Source organism: Oryzias melastigma, linkage group LG11 (assembly GCF_002922805.2).
Source record: "Oryzias melastigma strain HK-1 linkage group LG11, ASM292280v2, whole genome shotgun sequence".
Classification (NCBI taxonomy): domain Eukaryota; kingdom Metazoa; phylum Chordata; class Actinopteri; order Beloniformes; family Adrianichthyidae; genus Oryzias; species Oryzias melastigma.
The window spans coordinates 25,156,240-25,180,823 of record NC_050522.1 but is presented as its reverse complement, the minus strand read 5'-3'; the positions used below and the strand labels follow the sequence as shown (position 1 = coordinate 25,180,823).

Here is a 24,584-nt window from a genome sequence, read left to right as displayed (position 1 = left end):
CACTCAGTACGGCTGTGAATCGTTACTTAGGAAACAATTCACAAATGTAAAATAATTTAATCTTTTTTCCGCCAACTTCCTGGTTAACTTCAGCAGAAAACAAAACACAAAACATATCAGCTGTTTGATCTTTTAACAACAAATCCTGAAAACGTTCTCACCGTTTTTCATCCTCAGACTACACTTCCAGTAGATCTATGACTATAAGACGGTAAATGAAGACTTCAATAGAAATAGAACCACTAGAAAACACTCACAGTCCAAACTTTTAGCAAAGGGAGTCAGATCTGATGAGGGCCGACCAATCAGCTTCTTTGAAACCATTATAACAGCATTAACGGTAAATTAACTATTTATAATAAATGTTTTTGCAAAAGGAAACTTCTCGTTTCTTCTCATTAAACAGAAATAAATCTGAATAAATCTTTATTTTTATTTATTAATCTTTATTTACCAGGAAGTCCCACTGAGATGAATCTGGCCAAGAGGCGTCAAAAAACATTTATACCACATTTATCTTCACACACAGAAACACTTCTGCACCTTTGAGCAACAATTTGACCCCACATAGTCCTCGCCAAAACGGAACTTTGGGCATAGTGACCGACCCCTCCCCCTCCCAAGATGATGACATCACGGCGAGCAAAACAAACAAAAAAAAACTCCTTCTGTAGCCAGAAAAAACATTTTAAAATTCACAAACTAAACAAAAACACACGTGTCAGAGATATCCAAAGAATGTGCTGAAATTATTATGGGATGGCTACACGGCGGCCATTTTGTGGCAAAAAGTGAGATTTAGCGATTTTTCACACAATATGAGAAAAAGAACCTTTTCTTTAAGCTTTCTTTATGAAATTTCACAAATATGTCGCCAGCCAAAGTCTTCAACCACCAGAGAAGTTCCGTTGACTTTTGACCTTGGGAAGAGGCGGCCATATTGAATTACCACCTCCAAAAAAAAAAAAAAAATCACATTTGTTACCAAATACAAACAAAAACTTGTCCTCCAAGGTTAATCAGTCATTTGATAACATTGCAGACATCATTGGGGAGCAATTGGGAAAAAATGCTGGAAGTCAAAGTTGTAGATTTTGAACGGCGTGCGTGTGGCGAGCTCGCAAAAGTGGCGTACTCCTTTTACTCGCACATTTTTGAACAGAATATTGTGAAAATAGTATGCAGGGATCCTGAGCTAAAACTGAGCAAAACGATATAACACAGAATATGGATACATAAGGAATGTGGGCGTGGTTAGCAAATAACCTCCGTTGCTAAGGAAATCCAAAAGTTTACTTTTGCCGATTCTCCTGAAACTTACATCAATCTGTTCGCTATCGCCAGGCAAACAAAACATAAAATGGTTGCTATGGAGATAAAACAACAGAAAAGCCGCCATTTTGGAAAATGTCGTTTCGACTAGCCTGGGGTGAGCAGCGGCGGGTAGCGCCTGCAGGCCATACATCGCCGCATGCTGCTTTAATTAACCTAATGCTTTTGTCCCGCAAATAATTTGAAAAAATTCACGTTTTCATGAAGCTAAAGAAAAAGAAACCACAAAAGACAAAAGGCAGAAACTCAGGAAGGACAGGAAAAGAGAAACGTGGCTGAAATGAAATATGGGGCAAGAAGGTAAAAATAGCAGCTGATCGATGATGTTTTAGAACCTGTTTAAGGTTACTAATGTCAATGATGGAGGTTTTTATTTTAAATAGGAAGTTTTCCTTAAGTACATTGAAGTTAATGGTCAAAATGTAGAATTTACAAACATAAATGAATCTGCTGGTTTATTGTGATTTCTTTTTAGACATCAAATTTATCTGCATTTGCTAAAACCGAAGATCAGAGTATCTGTTGCTCTCTCATTTTCTGGTTTCTAAAACCCCAAAGCCCGACTCCTTACATTTATTCCTGGTGAATAAAATCTTAATTTTATCATTTATTGTCTGATTGTTGATCATTTTCTGATCTGAAACAGAACCGAGAGCGTTCACAGAACCAGAAACACATCTGGACAACATCTTGGACACGTGAGGTGGTCCAGTCGGTCATGGAGATGATCAGACGTGCAGACGTGCAGACGTGCAGACGCGCAGACGCACAGACACGCAGACACGCAGCTGGTCCAGACAGTCAGTGATGCTCGAGCATAAATTCTGCTCTCAGGGTGGATTTAAAAAGCTCTGCTGTAACGCACAGCTGCATTTATTTATAGAAACCATTAAATAAAAGCAGATTATTAAAAAAAGACACTTTTAGAAGCACGGCTGTTGAGCTTTATGGTAAAAGTTGAAGTTTTTCCACATTTTTTGCTTTAAATAAAGAAGTTTGTGTGCAGAAGAGAGCTGAACATCACAGATAAAATGCAGAAGGAGTGAATGTAAATGAATAAATAAATACATTCATGTTGATTTAAAGAATAAAAGGACAATTAATGAGGTTAAATTCCACTTTGACCAGATTTAGTCACTAATCTAAGCAGAATTAGACTTTTTAATTAAAAATTATTTATATTTATATGTAAAAAAAACAAGTGTTTGCACCATAAATCAATGAAAAGGAAATTAACTGATGGATTTTATGATTTATGGATCTTGTGAACAAACTTTGTTTAATTTTTATTAATTATATGATTCCTTTGTTGGATCTTTTTGTACGATTTAGTGTAATAATCATATTTAAATTATTTCTTTTGTCCATTTACTCTATCTAATAATGCAAACATGTTTATTTATAATAAAGAGTAACTATAATTAAATCATTGCAGGTGTGTGTAGATAAATATATCAGTAGAAATATATTTATATATCATTTTTTCTTCATTTTCCAGTAATTATAGTTAAATATCTTAATTAAATTTGATAAATCTATAAATACTGTTTTGCCTTTTTTTGTTTTGTGTTTAGATTCCTGTGGTGGACCAAGCAGCCAAAAAGCAGGACAGAATGCAAAATATATCAAAAAAGTTTGAAATTTAATTTTCTTTTCAAAAAATGATTTAAATAATACACTGGGCCCTTAAAAGAGGTCAACTAAACAATAAGGGAACTCAGGCAAAAGGCAACATAAGTTAGCAAAGTAACATGAACAGACTGAAAACTGACCTAACTTAAACAGAGACAAGGGAACATATATAGTGGGTGATCAATCCACTGAAGAAACACAAGGGGGAACTGAAAAGGACAAACTCTAACTACAAACAATATTCCAAAACAAATAATACATCTGTTAAAGTGTTAACTAAATCTAACATAAAGTTGCCTTTAAGAAATTAATGACAATAACTAGAAAATAAAGCAAATGATATTTGTCTATACAAGTATTAATATATCCCCCCCACTCTTGGCCATGGTAAAGTCCATTCAGCTGCTTGCTGTTGTGGTTGATTGCTGCCAAGTGCTCATGTTGGGTTTGTCAGGCCTGACTTTATTCATCCAGCAGATGGCGGCATCAACAGCAAGCACCATGGTCTTCTGGGGCCAGCAACTCAAAAAAAAAAAATAAATATATTAATAAACTTAAACCACAATAGAAATATAAATATGGTGTGTGATGCATTTACTGCCCTGATGGTCCTGTGATGGCGGTGGCCATCACAATTCCTTAAAATAAACATATTCCAGTTTGTCTTGTTTTTTTCAAAACTTTTGAGGGAGGTGGGAGGAGCTCCAGGTGGAGATGAGCGACAGGTGAGGTGGGAGGAGCACCAGGTGGAGATGAGCGACAGGTGAGGTGGGAGGAGCTCCAGGTGGAGATAAGCGACAGGTGAGGTGGGAGGAGCTCCAGGTGGAGATAAGCGACAGGTGCAGGATGGATTCATCTTTTTTATTTTTTTTTTTTATCGCTATGCTGCCAAAAAGTACGAAACAACCTGGAGATTCCAGTGTGAACGTTTGGGTTTGACACAACTTGAAATAAAAGAGTTAAAATAAATGGAATTCTTTTCCAATAAAGACTTTGTTTTTGGACTCAAACTTGGAGAACTTTTATTCCTTAACCAGTCAACACTTTAGCTTTAACTTTGAGAAAAATATACTTAAAGCCAATCATTTATAAAACAAAAAGAAATGATTGTGAAAGAAAAAAATCAACAATTTCAGAGAATAAAGATGTTAATTTCGGATTTCCGGGCCGCGCTACAGGAGCAGCTTCCTGTTCTGAAGTCATGTCAATGGCCCCGCCCCCTCAGTCACCTGACCGCGTCTTCATATCTCACAGAATGAAACCGATTCCACTCAGCCGTCTGGAGCTGCTGCTCCTCTGGATTAAACCCACCCTCGTTTGGGAGGATTTCAAACCTCCTATTAGCTGGAAACGAAAGCACAAAAAAAAGAAAATAATTGGTTTACAAAAACAACCCGCAAGGAGGAAGACGAAGGACGGAAACCTGCACAAAAACAGGAAAAATACTAGAAAAAGAAAGAAGGATGAGGAAAAGAAGCTCAAGGAAAGAATATTTGGATAATCCAAACTTCCAAACGATCTCTACAGATTCACTCAGTTTTAAAAACTATGAAAATCCAAAAGTTTAGCTTCTGCCGAAGGTAAAAATAATGTTTCCTCATGCAGACTCAGAGTTTAGCTTGTTGTAAAGAGTCTAAAAGTGAAGCTCCCGGCTGTCAGAGGACTGGAGGAGGACGATCCATCAGCAGAAACACCAACCAGCCTGACAGAATCTTCACTTTTACGTCAACAATATTCAGTTCTTACACACGAATGCTACGACGGGTCGCCTTAAATATCCTTCTCTTAAACATCAGTAAAAAACTTGGTCAATAAAATGTGACTGTAAAGTTGGAAATGAAAATAGTTCATATATTTCTGTAAATTTGAAGTGTCAAATTCATTTGTATGAGGGTTCAGATCCATCACTAACTTGTATCTTTCACTGGTTATAAATGTCTCATTTCATCAACAGACACACAATGACCACATCTGTCTTATTGTTGATTCAGGAAGTCTCACTTTAAATGCAGAAAATGAAAAGTTATGGAATCAAACTGAAACTGTGATGGATGAAAACCTCAAACCTGCTGCTACGTTCATACCGAACACAAGTGTGGGCGAAAAATGGAAATCACAATATCATTTATTTTATATCCCAATAACGATATATATCATGATATAAAAGTATATTTTCAGTTAAAAGCTCTCGCTAGTTTTACTTTGTAAACAGGAAGCTGCACTGACACTTTATTTTGAAGGTTTATTTACTTCCGGGGACTGTAGTGCCGCTCATTCGGCTTCGTTTTAGTTCATAAATTAAAATCCAACCTTATTCTGTATCAGAGAAATCAATATTTCCCTACATGATAATTGACTGCACTCTACTATATTCATAAAGATCGTGGAACATTTTCGTGGACTTTCCTTGACTGACAGAAGGTTTGTTGTGTTAGCCTCGGCGCGGTATTAGCCTCCTAGCTTGTTTACATGTTGCCGTCTTCAGCTCATCGTCGGACATCTTGAATCCAAATGGAACCAGACAGACGTAACCCTTTTCTCTGAAAGTGTTTCTTCTTGACCGCCTGCATCGCTGTTTGTCTGTTTCAACTCCGGGAACAACTTCCAGCTGCTCCGCCCATCGTTCTGCACTCGCGTTAAGTAACGTAAAGAAAGAACCGCGAGAGAATCAAAGAACGTGAAGCCGATTTACAAAACCACAAGACGGAATTTCCTTATGAAGAATCTCTTTACTTTGTCTTTATTTCACTTGTATACATTTTTGACGTCCACACTGACGGGGGTCGGACTATTTAATGATATATTAGGCGTAGTAATTGATCAAATTAGGTTTGTCCCCTTTTGTATTTTCCCCCGTAGACCCGAGCCAGGTTTACCCATAGAGGACGTAATATAATCCTTTCAATAATTCAAAATATTTCAACTTCAATCCTAAAAATGTACATTTCTCTCTTTCTGTTCCATCATGGCTTTGATGTAAAACTCTTAAGGAAAATTCATTCAGAATACGATGATATTTGGAGGGTTTGAAGTCTGTTCAGGTCCACCTGATGGAGGGAGGACACTTGGTCCAAAACATTCTCACTCCCAACTCATCAAATATGGACGTTTGGTTCGGGCCCCTCGGCGCCACTCCTTGACGTTTTGCGTGTCCCTAACTCGTCGTTTTTTGACCTGCTGCCTGTTCCCGTTAAATCAGGGGTCAGCGACCTCCAGACCACGAACCAGCAACGGTCCAAGGGTCGCTTGGTACAAGGAAAAAATACGTACGGTAATCAGGGAGGGGTCTCCAACCCGCGGGACGCAGACTGGACCAGGACCCTATCCCTAACACAGTACTGGTACCCTTACCCGGTATCAGTTCCGCCTCCGGTACCATGTCCAGTGGGTCGGGGACCTGTGATGTAATGGTAACAGCCAGCATGTAAAAGTACGACGAGTTGGGGACACCCCAAACGTCGAGAAGTGGCGTGGAGGGGACCCGGACCGCACGTCCACGACCAGCTGGGAGTGAGAATGTGTAGCGTGGTCACATCCACGACTTCTCTCTGTTTGAAAGATGTCTAGGATCTTCTGCAGGAACCAAACATCTCTACCCTCACGGAACGTTCTGGCTTTCGTTCTCCGTGTCGGTGAGACGGCACGTCGTGGATCCCAGAGACTGGAAACACATTCCTCTGTTATCTCTGCTCAAGATTCAGGAACATTTCAGCTTCGCTGCTCAAAGCGTCGATACGTTATCAGGACGGATTCCACAGAGGAAATATTTGCAGAGTAAACCTCACGTTGGGTTTACTTAAAGAAGAATACTGTCCTGGGTTTTAGGTCCCAACAGTAGTTAACTATTATGTACAGAAACAGCATGACGGTTGCCATGGCAACATAATAAAAATAGAACGATGAGTCATCTAGATGTACATAGGGAGCAAAAATACAAAAACTTTGGTCTATTAATAAGAAAGTTCATAAAAACTCCCAATCATGAGAGTTCAGTCCTAAACTGTTTCCACAGGAAATACTGTGTATATGTGAATATCTGATGTATTCTTATGTACATCTACATTAGTTGATTTTTAGGCCTGATTTCCACCTTTTCAGCAGGTCTGACTGCTCCTTTAATGAGGTCCTGAGGTCTGACAAATGAGCCAACATTCTCCGACGTTGCTTCAATCAGCACTTCCTTCAGCCTTCTTTATGAATCATTAACTCCTAATAGAGACGGTTAATGTCCACACTCTGTGTTTTCTGTGGCCCCGCCTGCAGATGTGCTGGTTTCCCCGACGACGGCGCCACAGAACAACGGCGTTATTCCACCTGCAAACTGGTGAGGAGCTAAACGAGAACACTGTTGAACATGAAGAAGAATACCGACTGTGGTTGATGTTCATCTGGGATTACTGGATCTGAAGTTCATAGAAACCTAGAAAGACCAACTACTGCAGTTCTTCAAGATACAAAACTGAAGAAAAACTTCATCAAAAACATATTTTTCCTTCCATTGTCTAAAGTCGTCGCCTCTCTGACCCAAAAGGTCGCGGTTCCTGCGGGTTTTTGGGTCACAGAGAACACCGACTGCATCTTAAGGTGGTGCAGGTGTGTCTTTCTGTTTCCTTGAGGCTCGTACGACCACCTTAAAGGGAAACCAAACAGGAAGTTGGAGGCTGACTCCGCCCACAGCTGAAATGTGAAAATCCAGTTAGAGGGGCGGGGCTTGGCGGCTGGATTGTTATCATTACTGAAGCTGCAGATCATGACGTGGGACTTAAATGTTTTGACCAATCACAAAATTCAAATGTAATACCTCGCTTCAGCCTGTAGGGGCAGCAGACAGACGTTTTTGATTATATTTTCAAGAATTAAACAAGTTTATTTTAATCTTGAAATTTTTAACAAAGCTAAATATTTGTTAAATTACAAAGCTGAGCATATTCTGTATTTCTCCGTGATTTTGACATAATTTTTGAGTCAAACCTAAAACCTTTACTAATTTTGCAAAAAAAATAATTACATATGACTTCCTTCAATGAGCACACCTCGAAACTATTCAAGAATACTGAAATGTAAAGATTTCTGTTCTCTACAGACACGGCTGGTAATGTTTAAGACCAAACATTTGATGTTACCTCGTAGTTTATTTAATATTTTTGTTATAAATGAAGGAAATAATAGAAGAAATGATGACTTTAAGGTGCCTAAAGTAAAAACTATACTTAAACAAACGACTATTTCCTTTACTGGGGCTAAAAAATGGAATCTTTTGGATAATGAGCTGAAAAGGATTTAAGTTTTAGTTTATTTAAGTTTAAATGTAAAAACAAAATAACTGGAATATTGTGTTCCTGTCTGTGTTTTTATTACGGGTTTTGTGTTTGTTTTGATTATACCTCATTCTTCCTTAGTAGATTGTATGTATCGTACATTTTAACTGAAAAAAGAAGAAATAAATAATTAGAAAAACGTGTTTCTATTGCAGTTTTGCAAAATGTGTTCTAAACGTAAAAACATTTTTTTAATAAATGTGAGTTTTTTTTAGAATTGTCATGTTTTACTATCAAAAATCCACTTTGTTTAATTTCATAGTCAATGGAAACGCCTCTATGGTGGACTCTGGTTGTTGGTGACGTGCGAGTTTCTGCTCCTTAATTACTGCGAACGAATCCTGCGTGCGTGGAGTGTGCACGTATCAGGTGAACAGCACTACCTGTAAATCTGTAGGACACGCCCTCATTCCTCCAGGTTGTAGTGAACACTTAGAAAACCCGTCAAGGTGAGAACACCCATAGAAAAAATGAACATTTCTCTCTTCGGATTCACCGACTGATCCCCCATCTGGATATTTCATCCGGACACGTACACGTCTTGTACAGGTCTGAGCATTTTTCCCGATCCGTTCTTCCTGATCATGTGTAGACATGAACTTTTAGGTTTTTAAGGTTCGACTTTAAATCCTCAGAACCCGGAATGACAGCTGGACCGGCGCCGCCGCCACAGAACGAAGACAGAGCGAAGACCTTTTATATCCAATATTCACTCTCCCCGTTATTGCTTTTCTCGACACGGCTGAGCTGAGGTATGATGCAGCGGTCTGAGGAGGATGGACCGGCCCGGTGACGAGGCGGCGTGACGAGGAGGCGGAGTTTGATGATTTGAGACACGAAGAAGCATGAGAGTTCAGCTGACTCACCGTCACCTCCGGCCCTCCTCCAGCTCTGTCCACGCTCAGGTGTTCATCCGAGCCTTTCAGCTTCCTCACCTGGAACCAAACAGGCAGGCATCAGCATGGCGGCGGAAGTCTCATAGTAAGGGCTGGAAATGCTAAACGTTATTTATATTGATTGTGTTTTATTTTATTTATTTATTTCATCTTTGTTGTTGGACCGGATGGAAAAAAAGAAGAGGGGTGGGGGGAGAAGATGACAACAGAGAGAAGCAACATCATGAAACAACCCGGACTAAGTAACAAACCAGAATGGGCGGGGCCTGTCTACACTCTCTTCAGACCAATCACTGTTAACTGATGATTTCTGGCTCCGTTATTGACTTAATTTGGTTAGAAGGAAACTATTTTCTTCAAAGTATCTCCACTAAACAAACGTCCGTTATCAGAACATCCTTTTTTTTATTTTCTTTACCTCTTAAAATGAAAGAAATCCACTTTAAAACACTCACTAACATAAATCCATGCAAAGAATCTTTAAGGTTAAGATTTACTACACAAGATCATTTTTGCCTCTTGTGTCAAAATGATATTGAAACTCAAAGAAACCTCTTCTGTTATTGTAACTCAAATTATATGTTTTGGAACGATTTATATGATATGAAACTTTAAAATAACTCATCAGTTTCCTTTTTATTAATGTATTTATCATTTTGGGTTGTTTTAATATATAACAATGATTTGATTTTATTTATTTTTTTTTTTATATTTTTATTCTCTTAATGGCTGCTCAGACTTTATTACTGTATGTTGAATTTGTTAATTTAAAAAAAAAAAGCATCTTAACTGGACCAAACTCTCTGTTGCCCCCGGTGGCCGGGCTGGTGCATTACATCTGTGAAGCGTGAAGCCCTTTGGCCTCAAAAAGGTGAAAAATATCCAGTTCTTTAATACTATTTTTAGGGGAAGGTCATCACCAAAGCCCAGAAAATTTCAACACTTCTAGTTTTTTTAACAAACGTGAAAATGCTGATGGATTCTTTTTAATTCTTGTTCTTTGAAACCAGATTCTAATTTTTACTAGTCATTTATGGATCATTTCCCCTCCATCTTTTTATTGAAACAATGAAAAATGTTGCAATGACTGATACATAACTAAATGTGTAGTTTGATGGAAATGTTTCTTACCTTGGCGCTGCTGTCAGAGTAGCGTCTGGCACAAGCCTGAAGGTGATTCATCCAGAACTGCTGCTCTTTGGCATCAGCCGCTGGAACCCAGACAGACGGAGAACGAACATTGATGAGCATCGATCTGACCGAGCAACACTGGAGATGATGTTCATGTGGGTTCACACTGACGGCCGTTTACGGGTGACATATTAACAGACTCCAAAACACATTCACTCTCACACATCTTTTGGTTAAAAAGCGTAAATAGTTTGGTTTTTTCAGCTGACTGTACGGATTTCTGCTTAAGCTGAATCCAGACAGAGACAGATACCGGTACTTGCTGACGAACATTTTTAGAGGAATTTGATTCTTTAGAAGTGCCCACATTACGTTTTTAGATGCTTCTTAGTTTGATTTGAATTAAAATTAAGGAAAAGAAAACATTTGAGAAAATACCATTAAGTACACTGCATGAGAGGCAAAAACCAATCAGGCTCATTAAATACCCCAACAGTAGGTAAAGTTACGGTACCTATTGTTGGGGTATTTACATCATTTTCAATATGTGTCACTTTTCTGAGTGTCATGGTTTCCTGGGTAAAGTATCACACGTCCCAGGAATGGGTGGAGCAAAGGCCAAGTCTCCAGTATTGTTATTTTTTTAGGATTTTTTTTTTATCTCAAATTACGAATTTTTCAGTACGGGGCGAACAAGATAAACATTTATGGAACACTATAAAACTTTAAAATTTTAAAACTTCACTTTTTAACATAATTATGAACTAGATATAGATATATATTTTTACATGTGATAATACTAGCGTGAATGCTGTAAGCTGAATTTGGCCACTAAAGATGATGAAAGTGGTAGCTGAAAACACTGAAGCCGATAGCTGAAAACACTGAAATTGATAGCTGAAAACATTGAAATTGATAGCTGAAAACACTGAAGCCGATAGCTGAAAACACTGAAGCTGATAGCTGAAAACACTGAAATTGATAGCTGAAAACACTGAAGCTGATAGCTAAAAACACTGAAGCTGATAGCTGAAAACACTGAAATTGATAGCTGAAAACACTGAAGATGACAGCTGAAAACACTGAAGATGACAGCTAAAAACACTGAAGCTGATAGCTGAAAACACTGAAATTGATAGCTGAAAACACTGAAGCTGATAACTGAAAACACTGAATCTGATAGCTAAAAACACTGAAGCTGATGGCTGAAAATGCTGAAGCTGATAGCTGAAAACAATTAAGCTGATAGCATGCTAAAATATTAGAAACATGCCAAATGAAATTAAAAAAAAAACTTAAGTTAGCCAAAACAGCTAGCCTGTAAATATTAGCTTGACTCCAAAACAGCCTAAAAAACTGAAAAAATGGCTAAGTTAGCCAAAATAACTAGCATGTTGCAGAAAAAAATAGTTAAACTTCAAAATAGCCTAAAAAAAAGCCTAAATTACCTATACAGCTAGCATGTAGACATAAGCCTAAAAAACAGGCTTTTTGAACTGCAAGATTTTGTTCAAAAAGAAACTTTTCTTCACCAAAAATCTGCATAGAAAGCGACTGAAGCGGCACAAACATTCTGAAGCGTAACATTTAAGAGGAGGTCGACATGCAGATGAGTGACATTTTAGTTTCTGATGAAGACACGTTTCTTTTTAAACATGAACTTTGGAGCTTCCCGACTTTTAGCTGATCGAAGACGGTTTGCCTGAAGGAAAACGCCTGAAGCTACAAATGAAAGTTTGATTTGAAGGCTGTTCGTTGGTGGTGTTTGTTTGTTTCATGCCCGAAGGATTCCTCTAGAAACAGCAAATTACAAGCAATAATTAAATCAAACTAAGTAATTGTACAGCTAATGCATGTCTGAGCAATCTGAAGTGTCACAGTGAGCAAACTGTAAACCCAGGAGCAGACATCTGCATGAATGAGCTCATTAGACTAAAGATGTCTGCACAGATCGAAGCTTCAGGTTTGACAAACATCATTCTCAGCAGAAAGACTCAAGAACGAGAGAATAAACCGAACATCCCTGACTCCCAGAATCTATTTAGAAAAAACTGAAACAGGGGTGTCAAACTATACCAAACTATACCTTAACAGGAGAAACATTTTTTGAACACTATAAAATAAATATTAAATAATTGAATAATTATTAACTAGATATATAGCATTACCTGTGATAATGTTAGTCTGAATGCTTTAAGCTGAATTTGGCCACTGAAGATGCTAATGCTGATAGCTGAAGATGCTAGTACTGATAGCTGAAGATGCTAGTGCTCATAGCTGAAAATGCTAGTGCTCATAGCTGAAGATGCTAGTGCTCATAGCTGAAAATGCTAGTGCTCATAGCTGAAGATGCTAGTGTTAATAGCTGAAGATGTTAGTGCTCATAGCTGAAGATGCTAGTGTTAATAGCTGAAGATGCTAGTGCTCATAGCTGAAGATGCTAGTGCTGATAGCTGAAGAAAGATGCTAGTTCTGATAGCTAAAGATGCTAGTGCTGATAGCTATAGAAAGATGCTAGTTCTGATAGCTAAAGATGCTAGTACTGATAGATAAAGATGCTAGTGCTGATAGCTGAAGATGCTAGTACTGATAGCTGAAAATACTAGTGCTCATAGCTGAAGATGCTAGTGTTAATAGCTGAAGATGTTAGTGCTGATAGCTGAAGATGCTAGTGCTCATAGCTGAAGATGCTAGTGTTAATAGCTGAAGATGCTAGTGCTCATAGCTGAAGATGCTAGTGCTGATAGCTGAAGATGCTAGTACTGATAGCTGACAATGCTAGTGCTCATAGCTGAAGATGCTAGTGTTAATAGCTGAAGATGCTAGTGCTGATAGCTGAAGATGCTAGTGCTCATAGCGAAAGATGCTAGTGCTGATAGCTGAAGATGCTAGTGCTGATAGCTGAAAATGCTAGTACTGATAACTAAAGAAAGATGCTAGTACTGATAGCTAAAGAAAGATGCTAGTACTGATAGCTGAAGATGCTAGTACTGATAACTAAAGAAAGATGTTAGTGCTCATAGCTGAAGATGCTAGTGCTTATAGCTGAAGATGCTAGTGCTGATAGGTAAAGATGCTGAAATTGATGGCTAAAAAAGCTGATAGCTGAAATCATAGAAGCCGGTAGCCCACTAAATTATTAGTTAAATGCTAAATTAGCCTAAAAAGACTGAAAAAACCTCTTGTTAGCCTAAACAGCTAGCATGTAGCTGAAATATTAGCTAAACTCCAAATTAGCCTAAAAAAATCGTAATAAATGCCAAAATAGTCTATAAATCTAGCAGAATTTCATTATAATTTTCATCTTTACTACACTCTGGCTCCATATAAAATAAAGTAACGACTAATCGACTATTAATTTAGTCGTCGATTAGTCGACTAATCGTGGCCGCCCTACTGTGTTTCTCTTCTTATGCTCTTCATCGCTCCTGATTTACAGCTGAGTGTCAAAGGTCACCGACTGGTTCAGACTCTCAGTGATTCCTAAAGTCAGAACCAAAAGTTACGGCGAGGATTCGCTCAGTTTACGGACTTGTTTTTTCCAAATAAAAGCAGACTTTCTTAACGTTCTAACCGAGGGTTTTTCAGAATAAAAGACCTTTCCAATATTGCTTGTAATCCCTCCCTCTCGCCTGCATCAGGCACAGCTTTCAGGAACTCTACAAAGGGCCTCTTTAAGTGAAAAGGCCACTCCAGAAAAATGAGATGCTCCCCGTCCCCGGGGAGGGAGGGGCTGCAGAGCCAAGAAGCCCTCCCCACCCCTGAGCGGAGGCTTGTTGGCTCCGCAGCGACACAAACACCTGAGCTCCAGATCCTCTGCACAGGATCCAGCGTCCAGCTTTGTCCTGAGGATCCACGGACATCCGTCCCGCTGACGGGGGGGAGCGCTCGCTCAGCGGTGATTAGATCATTATGCTCCTGCCTGAGCAGAGAATGCAGCTATGCTAATGCACACCTGCTCATATGGAGATACAAATGATGCACATGCACATGATGGACACGCTTCTCTGCAAAAGCAGAAAACATGGAAGCAGCTGAATATACAGTAAAACCTGCTCTGATGAAAATGATATTTTGGCGATTTTAACACAAACATTTCAGCTCAAAATTGCATTTCTGACTATTTCTTTATTCAAATTGTTGTTAATCAGGAGCAGATGAAAAAACGCAGTTTGGAAAATATCTTATTTATGATGCAGAAAATACAGTGGGAGGGGCCACAAGCTCACTGCTCAGCTCCATTCTGATTAGTGATGACACAAACGATTATTTTACAGTCGACTAATCGGCTCATGCATAAACTGGATGTAAAACACAAATCTTAACCATCATTAACTTTAAACTAACTAAAAACTAGATATAAACCTGTGATAATGTGAATGCTGTAAGCTGAATTTGGCCGCTGAATATGTTAGTGCTGATAGCTGAAGATCCTGAAATTGATAGCTAAAAACACTGAAGCTGATAGCCAACTAAAATGTTAGCTAAATGCCAAAATATTCTAAAAAAAAAAAAATTCTGATTCAGCCAAAATAGCTAGCATGTAGTTAAAATATAAGTAAAAACTCCAAATTAGCCCAAAAATCTTTAATAAATGTCAAAATAGTCCAAAAAGCTAGCAGAATGTCATTATAACTTTAAACTTTACTACACTCTGGCTCCATATAATAGTAACAACTAATCGACTATTCAATTAGTCGTCAACTGTTTTAATAGTTGATTAGTCGAGTAATCGTTACAGGCCTAATTCTAATAGATCCATGAACGTCTTTGTTTTCCTCGTTTGAGCAGGAATATGGATCTAAATAGTACTGGTGGATACCTCTGGTATAGCTCGCTATTTTCGTTGTATTGCTAACGTTAGCTTGAAGAAGTAAGTGGATGTAAGCTAGCGACAGAGTGTGTAAACAGAGAGCTTTCAGTTGTGGGTGATGGGAGGGGGGGTGGAGTTTTTCTGCACCAACAGTACCGCCCACAGCTTCTAATTTCTTGCATTTGTGGCGTCCAGTTTTGAGGGCTATCAGAGGTCGCAATTTAAGCGTCAGTCAGGCAGACGCGTGTTTTGGGGATCGGGAGTTTAAAAATCTGAACTTTGAATTAAAACACGTCAACCAATCAGGGACTCAGCTTTGCCACATGACGTGTCGATGACGCAGTCGGTAGGTGGAGTCCAAAACCAACAAGGAGGAGATTCTGATCGTTTACACCTGAACTTTGTAATAACTTTGTAATAAGACAACAATAAAAAGAGTGTTTAACTTCTAGTACGGGTACGTTGAAAGAAAGGTGTCTCACGCAAATTTGATGCACAGAACTCCTGCTGCTCTGCAGAAACTATGTCCTAGAAGACGTCAGGTTTTTAGATTTTATCTCCGCTGAAAACGCTTTAAAATAGATACAAATTTGATAAGAGTGAGACTTTCAGGGTCTTTTTTTCAGCTTCTTTTCATTTCCATCTAAAATAAAATGTTCTGCCTGAATGTGGGCTTTAAAGAAAGGAGATGACTCCGTCTAACACATGACCCCCACACTGGTACTGTTCCTCCAGCGTCAACAGTCACGGCTGAAACACTGATAAACGACGTTTCAGTGAAGCTGCAGGACAGAAAGCTCCTTTCACTCAATTAAGACCTCGGCGTCTCGTTACAGCCGTTTTAATTACAGCGATGTGAAGCTGTTATTGGTTATGATGATGGTGAGTCTGAGGATTAATGCCTGGACCAGCGGTTAGATTTAATTAACACGCCGCGAGGCTTCATGGATCCTTTAAACAAACACTTGAAGTGACAGGAAGCACAAAGGCTGGATGAGCTGCAATTACCACAAAACAACACAATTACACAAACCCCATCATCAGGCTTGAGAAAACAGCGACTCCTGATTATTATCGATGAAAGATCATTTTTTAATTCGTTCTAGGAGAATGTTGGACATCATTTTCTTAAGATCCAATCTTAGCCTTTTAGCAGAAGTGGTTAAAATGTCTTGAAGAAAATGATTTTTGAGATGAATTTACAGAATTCCTTCATTGAGACATCAGGAATTCATCATCTGACGGCTCCAACAAAAGATTAATATGATATTTGATATGTGCTAATTGAATATGGAGATCATCTTCCTCCTTTACAGATTTCTAATCCACAAGATCCAACTCTTTCTGACCCACAATCTCTACTCCAGGTCTTTGAGGGTCAACTGCCGTTCTGGATGAATACGAGCCGTCTGTGGGTAAAAGGAGGGAAAGTCTGTACTGGACACAAAGGTGGCCAAAGTGTGGCTAATTTTTCAGCTACATGCTAGCTGTTTTGGCTAATTTAGGCTATTTTTCATGTTTTTTTTACGTGTTTCTGGAGTTTAGCTAATATTTAAACAACCTTAACATTTTTTGTTCACCAAATTCTATAAATTCTTTGTGCTCTTTCTGCAAATTATGCAAGTTTGGTATCAAAACGTTCAGCACATTCATGACATTCAGCAATTAAAATATATTTCTTCAGCATCTTCAGCGACTACTTTCAACAACAATCCTTCACACTAACATTATCGCAGGTAATGCAACTTTTCTACGTATTATTTTGTTCCTGTCTCACCACACACCAACGTAAAGATCAGTGAGACATGCCGTTTAACACATTTAATAAAAGCAAATTTAAGGAAATATTTTTGGCTAACAAAGGTTTTTAATAAAGAAAAATGTGGTGAGTCAACACAACTCACATAACCTGTCAGTGAAAGGTAATAAATTATGACAACAAAACTCCAAAATTAACAAGAACAGTCACAGGAACCAGAATCTTTCTGGACAGATTTTAAATATTTTAATTTCTGTATGTGTCCGACATTCTAATGAGTCCGTTTAAATCCTTCAGGACGGAGAGAAAAGGTCTTTAGTGACTCATCGTCTGGCAGATGCTGCATTTAATAAACTGATTAATTCTGGAACAAAGCTTCAAGTTTCTCTTCATCACCAACAAAGACTCTGTATACGAGACAGGGACTCGTTAGACTCCATCAGAGTCGGGTCTCTTACACCGACAGACTCGGAGTGATGCTGTAAAAGACAAAAGTTTCATTTCAAAGCTTTAAACTTTCAAGAGATTAAATTATAAAACCGTACACGCTGAAAATAACTTCACAAAGTCAGCCCTTTACCGTGCAAAGACTCACTTAAGGGGTTGCCATGGCAACCAACACTTGATCAGTGCATAGCAGCAGTCTTAATTACAGCCTGTTGCACACATGTGAGCCACTCGGTCTCCCACTGTTCAGGCAAATTGAAGATTTTGACGACATGTGCTTTTATTGTGCTGCAGAGCGGGAATATTTTGACTTTTTTTGGAACTGGATGGTTTGATGTTTCTGCGCCGCACTCATCTCAGGGTTTGCTTGCCTGAAAAGACATCCGTTCCGTGTCACTAGCTTCCCTGATGATGGGCCGTCTCACCGAGGAGCTGCAAATGGAAATGCTCGTCCTGTGAGCTGCAGAGCACAGGCCCAGCTCTTCTGCTCGCTGGGATTACGGTTTGACCCCGAGGTCACCTCAACAGATCGCTGAATGTTTGGGGGGGGATTTGGGGTGAATTATTCTCACATCCTGCCCATCGGGGTCTCTGCAGCATTTCTACTTGACAGAATGCAGGTCAGCAGAAGACAAGACCTCCTGCAGTTGTAAACTATCAAATACTATTACAGGAAAAATATGTCTTCAAAAGGAAATTTCAAGGTGAGCATTGAACAGAAAAGCAGACTGATGAGGCGCCACATGAATACCTGCAGCAGCAGCTAACAAAGTAAATTATATCTTTATGCTTTATTTCAGAGGAGTCAAACTTAATCGCAGAGGGGCCAAAATCCAAAACACACTTTAGGTCGCGGGACAAACAGGATAAACATTTATCGAACACTCTAAAACTACATTTTTAAAACTTTAAAACTGTAACTTTTTAACATAATTATGAACTAGATATATAGAATTACCTGTGATAGCGCTAGAGTGAATGCTGTAAGCTGAATTTGGCTGCTGAAGATGCTAGTGTTGATAGCTAAAAATGCTGAAGATGATAGCCAGTTAAAATATTGACTAAATCAAAATTAGCCAAAAAAATAAATCAAACCTAGGTTAGCCAAAACAGCTAGTATGTAGCTGAAATACTAGCTAAACTCTTGAACGGCCAAAAAAAAATCTTGGTAAATGCTAAAATAGTCCAAAAAGCTAGCAGAATGCCGATTTTTAAAACGTTAAAACTGTAACTTTTAACATAATTATGAAATAAAAATATAGCATTACCTGCTATAATGCTAGTGTGAAAGCTGGAAGATGAATTTAGCTGCTGAAGATGCTGAAATTGATAGATAAAAACTCCAAAGCTGATAGCCAGCTAAAATATTAGCTACATGCAAAACAGCCTAAAAAAACTAATAAATAAAACCTATGTTAGCCAAATTAGCTAGCATGTAGCTGAAATATTAGCTAAACTCCAAAACAGCCTAAAAAATCTTGGTAAATGCCAAAATAGTCCAAAAAGTTAGCAGAATGACAATTTTTAAAACTTTAAAACTGTAACTTTTTAACATAATTCTGAATAATAAAAATGCAGGAATATTATTCCAGAATAAATCAACTTAAACCTTAAATAACTTTAATATTTTACCCCGGGCCTTGACTTTGACACGTGCTTTACTTAATTTCAGAGAAGGTGGTTAAAAGGTTAAAGAGTGGAAGAAAATCTGGAAATTTTGACTTTATCTTCTGTGCTACAGTGATGTGCATTCAAGGACACTCTCAACGCGGGATCTTGAATGTGGGTTTAGCATGTTCACACATGACTGTGGCTATGCTACGCTACCGCATGTACAGTTGGAGCAGGTTTGGTGCAAAATAGTGCAAATCTGGTGTATTTTCTCCAGACTTCTTCTTTCACAGCTCTATTCCGATATTTGAGAGACTTGGTGTCAAACAATCCCAGCTGAGCACAAACTGTATTATTAATTTCTCCTTTGTGATTGGTCAAAGTTTGACTGGTTACACTTTCAACACGCGTTCAATGGTTTGGTTGCATGTTTTGTACGTAGTAGCCTAAAACAGACTAAAAGATTGCATAGGTACACGTGAATCTGAGAGTTTTAAACCTGGGAACCCAAAACGCACCTTTACGTGTTTACATGGACTTTTCATTGGAAGTGGTCGCTTGAACCTGAGCGGCCGAAGCCAGTGTGAACATAGTTATAATTTATTCTTTCATTTTGCAACAATGTGAGTGCAAACGTGCCATCCAGCAAACTAAAGTGTGTCAAAGTTCTGTCTAAATAGGAATGAAAAAGCACAAAGCAAATTCTACGAAGTGTAAATTAGGTAAAAGTTGGAAAATAATGTGATAAAAACAAAAGGGCACTGGAAGGTGATTCTGTCTGAAGTTCTTTTTCTTCCTGGTTTGTGTTTGCTTTGAGCAACACCATTAACAAACATGGACCTGTTGGAACTGTGAGGTCATTCCAGACGATTCATCCAAAGTCAACAAAACTGTAAAAACGAAGCACAAGGAAAGAGTAAAACTTATCTAAGCCCTCGCACTGTTGGAAAAGTCAACAAAGTGAACAAAATGTGGCCCAATACTCTGAGGTACATGTGTCAAAGTCAAGGCCCGGGGGCCGGATCCGGCCCTCCAGATCATTTTACTTTATTGTTATTAATGACCCGATGTTATCTTGTTCTCATTTCTAACTTGTGTAATTTTGACAAAAATATATTTTTATGGAGAGTAAAATATTAAAAGTTATTTAAGGTTTAAGTTAATTTATTCTGGAATAATATTCCTGCCTTTTTAATATTCATAATTATGTTAAAAAGTTACGGTTTTAAAATGTAAAAAATTGACATTCTGATAGTTTTTTGGACTATTTTGGCATTTACTAAGATTTTTTAGGCTATTTTAGGCTAATATTTTAGCTACATGCTAGCTGTTTGGCTAATTTTGGCTTTCTTCCTGATTTTTAGCCTAATTTGTCATTTAGCTAATATTTTAGCTGGCTATCAGCTTCAGTGCTTTCAGTTATCAGCTTCACCGTTCTCAGCTATCAGCTTTAATGTTTTAGCTATGAATTTCAGCATCTTCAATAATGCTATATCTGTAGTGCATCATTGTGTTAAAAAGTTAAGGTTTTTAAGTTTTAAAAATATAGTTTTAGAGTGTTCAATAAATGTTTATCCTCTTCGGCCCGTGATCTAAGATGTGTTTTGGATTTGGAGTTTGACATCTCTCCCTTAAATGTCCCCATTAAGATGAAAGTCCTTAAAAAGTGATTCTAACCTCAAGGACCGGTCCCCACAAGTATATAAAAACAAGCACACTCATTCCCACAGTCAAGTGTTTGCGTTCCGTATTTGGGCATGATGAGGTCATACCTCTGAGTTTGTACAGCTCTCCATTCACAGCGTGTACCATGAACATGTGTGGAGCCTCATCGCTGGCAGTGACCGAGGCTCCGATCAGCGGCAGGGACCCTCGAGGCTTCTGGCTCTTTCCTTGCTCATTGATGAAATACTGCAGCTGGCCCAGCTCAGAATCCACCACAAAGTACCTGCATCGGAGATAAAGACAGAAGGAGACACGGGCAACTTAAAGAGAGTAATGAACCGGAGAAAAAGACACCGGGGAGGGACATAGAACACGCGCCGTTTGCATTATCGTCATCATCATTCCTTTTTATGACCTCGTTATGCTGTTTACTCGTGAAACTTCTTAGGATTTTTTCATTGCGTAAACTTTCAGTGGGCGAGTAGGAAAGTAAAGGAAGCAGCAATGATTGAGATTAAAGTCTTACTTGGGGGGGTTGACCTGCAGGTTTTTGGGTTGTCCGGGTCTTTTGAGGGGCATTGAGTCCTCGTACAGTCACCTTAAAGGGTAACCAAACTGGAGGCAGATTTGAAAACTGTAAAAAAGGGGGCGGGGCTAGGGGAGCCCGCTAAGCGGGGGAGGTGTGGTCTGGATCTGTGATTGACAGTGAAGTTAGCTTGAGGTAATTAAAAGATTTTTTTTATTATTTTCTCGATGAAAAAAATGAAAATCAAAGTTCAGGAGGCCCAAACAGGCTGCCTCCCCATCCCACAGCCGCTCTCTGTCTGCCGGTCAGCCGGCTTTCTAAGGACCGGTGTAGGTACCACATATGCTCGGCCTGGAAGATCGGGTTGGGGCTTGGTGTTGTCTAAGATTGCGATTGGTCCGGACCATTAGACCATTGTCACGTGACACGGGAAATGACACACATATCAATGCACAGACTCTTCTCGAGTAAAGGACCGAGGAGGTCCACACAAGTACGCAAAGAGTCACAAAAAGTGAAAAATATTTGCAATCAACCGCAAAAACCTTGACAACAAAATAATTCAATCGAGGCGATTCATGACAGTATAATGATGGAAATCAGGCTGGAAACGTGAAGTTTGTGCTAAAGTGGGTGCTAGCAAGTAGCATGCTAGCTTGTTGTTGGTCGCATATTAAAAAAAAAGGAAGCGGTTATTCGCTAGTAATTTTTTCAAAATACATCCTGGCAGTGTTGAACTTCTTTTAGGTAGGAGGAAGTCCGGGTGGAATAAGGAGCTCTCACTTTCTGCTCGGTGACATAAACACTGAGGAGAGCAGCCGTTAGTGAAGGAGCTGTCAAAGTAAAATAATAAATAAGCGCGACCAGATCTCAACACTTTTTTCTTTTTTTTCACCTCTCATTTAACAACAACAAGACTTTGGGATACAAAGTTGAAAACATAGCACATAAAGCTAAAGTCTGCTAGCTTGATGCTAAAATTTAATGGAATTTCCCATAGGACGGCTAATGCTAACGCTCAGTCGACCTAATCATACATTGCTGACTAAATGAACATCTTTATATGAATTTTCTAAACTCTTTTAAGGAAATCTTTTCTGATGTAAATATTTGTGGTCTAAAACGGCTTTTTGTTAATACTTTCTTCTTCCTCTGGAATAAAGTGTAATCCTAAAGCACAATCGCCACCTAGTGGCCAAACTGAAACGCCCTCGAGGAGAGGCAGAACAATGATGAAGTAATTAAAAAAAATGAAATGAATGAATATCAAATGAGCCTGCAGCTATAATATTGTGAACTGGTTTGTGTACTTTTCTGAGAACCATAATATAAGCTGGTCCAATTCCAGGTTGTGATTTAACCTTTGAACTCTCCATCAAGCTGCTGCCGTCATTAGAATCAGATTTTACCGCCTGCTTTTGGTGGACGGCTCTCCACAGTCGGCTCAGTCTCAGTGGTGTACGTTTACAGTAGCTGGTCAGGAGGTTCAGCTCTCACAGTGTTGGCCTATTTCTGTCTCACAAAGCGTTCCCTTTTCTCTAAGACTGACCGGAGGGTCTTCCAGGAAGCAAACGCACAATTTTCCACTGTGTCCTCCCAGCTTTGTTGTTTTTTTGATTGATCCACTCCAGCAGCAGAAATGATAAGTCATGCCAGGCTTTCACCAGCCAAACAAATGAGCAACTGTGCTTAAACTCCAGATAAATCACATTTTTTTCTGCCATTGATCATTTCTTATTGGAGTATTACAGCAAAGGGTGATTCAGACAAACTATTCCATCCTTCCTGTGAGGCGTGTTCCCATTTAGCCTCCCTGTGTTCCCTGAGAGGATTCTGTGAACACTGCTGTCTGAAAATTGATTCCCTCTTTCGGTCTTGCCTTCTTCCATCAGCAGAACTGCTGATTTATGTCAAACACAGCCAAGCAGGGAGCAACCTGCCGGCATCAGTTTACATCCACCGCCACACGTACAGTGCATGAAGCCCAATGCCCCTGTTGTTCAGTCAGCAGAATGAAGCCTTTTACCGCTGACCCCTCCGGCGCTTCTGGCCAGCGCAGACCTTTAACATGATAAATGGAGCTCCAGAACAAACCTTGAGCTTGATATTTAGACTCCCATTTCAGAGCCCTTTTGATATTAACTGAACTGCAAAAAGTCGGCTTACTGTAAAGTTTTAGCCTTTTTGTAGGAATGAGAACAAACTCGTGAAAGGGTTTTAGAAATGCATGACAATCAGTCTCTTTATTCAACTAAAGGATGCTGTAGTAGAAATACAAACTGAATGTGTGATGCATATCTACCAAACATTTGTGTGGCAGAGTGGCGCCACACATGATTATTTTAATAGTCGACTAATCGGGTCGTATCCAAACTGGGTGTAAAACACACATCTTAACCATCATTAGCTTGAAACTAACTAAAAACTAAATATATAGCATTACCTCTGATAATGCTAGAGTGAATGCTGGAAGCTGAATTTGGCCACTAAAAATGCTGAAATCGATAGCTGAAATTGTTGAAGCTAATATCTGAAAATGCTAAGCTAATCGCTAGCTAAAATATTACTTAAATGCCAAATTAGCCTAAAAAAGTGAAGAAAAAAAATCTTGGGTTAGCCAGGACAGCTAGCATGCGACTTCAAAAATAGCTAAATGTCAAAATACCATTAAAAAAGCCTAAATTAGCCAAAACAGCTAACATGTAAATATTAGCCCAACTCCATAACAGCCAAAAAACTAAAACAAAAAAGCCTACTTTAGCTGAAACAGCTAGCATGTAGCTGATATATTAGCTAAACTACAAAATAGTCTAAAAAAAATCTTAAACTCCAAAATAGTCCAAAAAGTTAGCATAATGCCATTATAACTTTCAAATTTACTACACTCTGACTGCATTTAATATAAAGTAACGACTTATCGACTATTAAATTAGTCGTTGACTATTTTAATACTCAATTAGTCGTTGTTTAGCTGACTAATCGGGGCAGCCCTGGTGTCAAAAACACAGATTCATGTCTCCTAGCCTTTTAAAGTGCCCCATAATAGCTAAAAACACTTTTTATAAGAAAAAAACATAAATTGATAAAATCTATTTCTTTGTGGTAAAATTACTTTAGAATCATAAACATAAAATAAAGTGTCAAAAAATCCAGTCACTACAGACTTTAACAAATAAAAGCCTCTAAAATAGTCAAAGAAAAGACAATTTCCTGACTATTAGACATAACCGTAAACCATAACCTTCCCAGTGAAAAGGATCTATTAGGAACAAGTATGCATGACAGAATAAAGTGCATCTGAAAACTGTCAGAATAATTAGCCTAAAAATAAATAAAAGCCTGAGTTGGGCAAAACAGCTAGCATGTAAAAATTAGCCTAACTCCAAAACAGCCTCAAAAACTTTTAAAAAATCGTACATTACCTAAAACAGCTAGCATGTAGCGGAAATAGTAG

The 24,584-nt window shown here is 38.6% G+C and overlaps 1 protein-coding gene and 2 long non-coding RNA genes across 5 annotated transcripts in view; 2 read left to right on the top strand and 1 right to left on the bottom strand.

The window, feature by feature from the left end:
- LOC112162530 (oxysterol-binding protein-related protein 10) overlaps window positions 1-24,584 on the bottom strand; it is a gene marked incomplete at its 3' end in the record, with an annotated part of 69,679 nt that overhangs the window by 31,474 nt on the left and 13,621 nt on the right. For 2 of the 3 annotated variants that reach the window (XM_024298325.2, XM_024298326.2), the window contains 3 exon segments: window positions 9,149-9,217; window positions 10,310-10,389; window positions 20,712-20,887. In XM_024298325.2, the coding sequence (XP_024154093.1) occupies window positions 9,149-9,217; window positions 10,310-10,389; window positions 20,712-20,887 (325 nt within the window). 3 annotated transcript variants of the gene reach the window in all.
- Window positions 3,660-4,340, top strand: LOC118599323. The gene is made up of 2 exons (XR_004948628.1): window positions 3,660-3,765; window positions 3,804-4,340. It is a non-coding gene; the product is annotated as an uncharacterized LOC118599323 (long non-coding RNA).
- The window catches only part of LOC118599324, a 30,836-nt gene continuing 14,952 nt past the window's right edge, over window positions 8,701-24,584 (top strand). The window contains exon 1 of the long non-coding RNA XR_004948629.1: window positions 8,701-9,263. This is a non-coding gene — a long non-coding RNA (uncharacterized LOC118599324). The remainder of the gene's footprint in view (window positions 9,264-24,584) is intronic.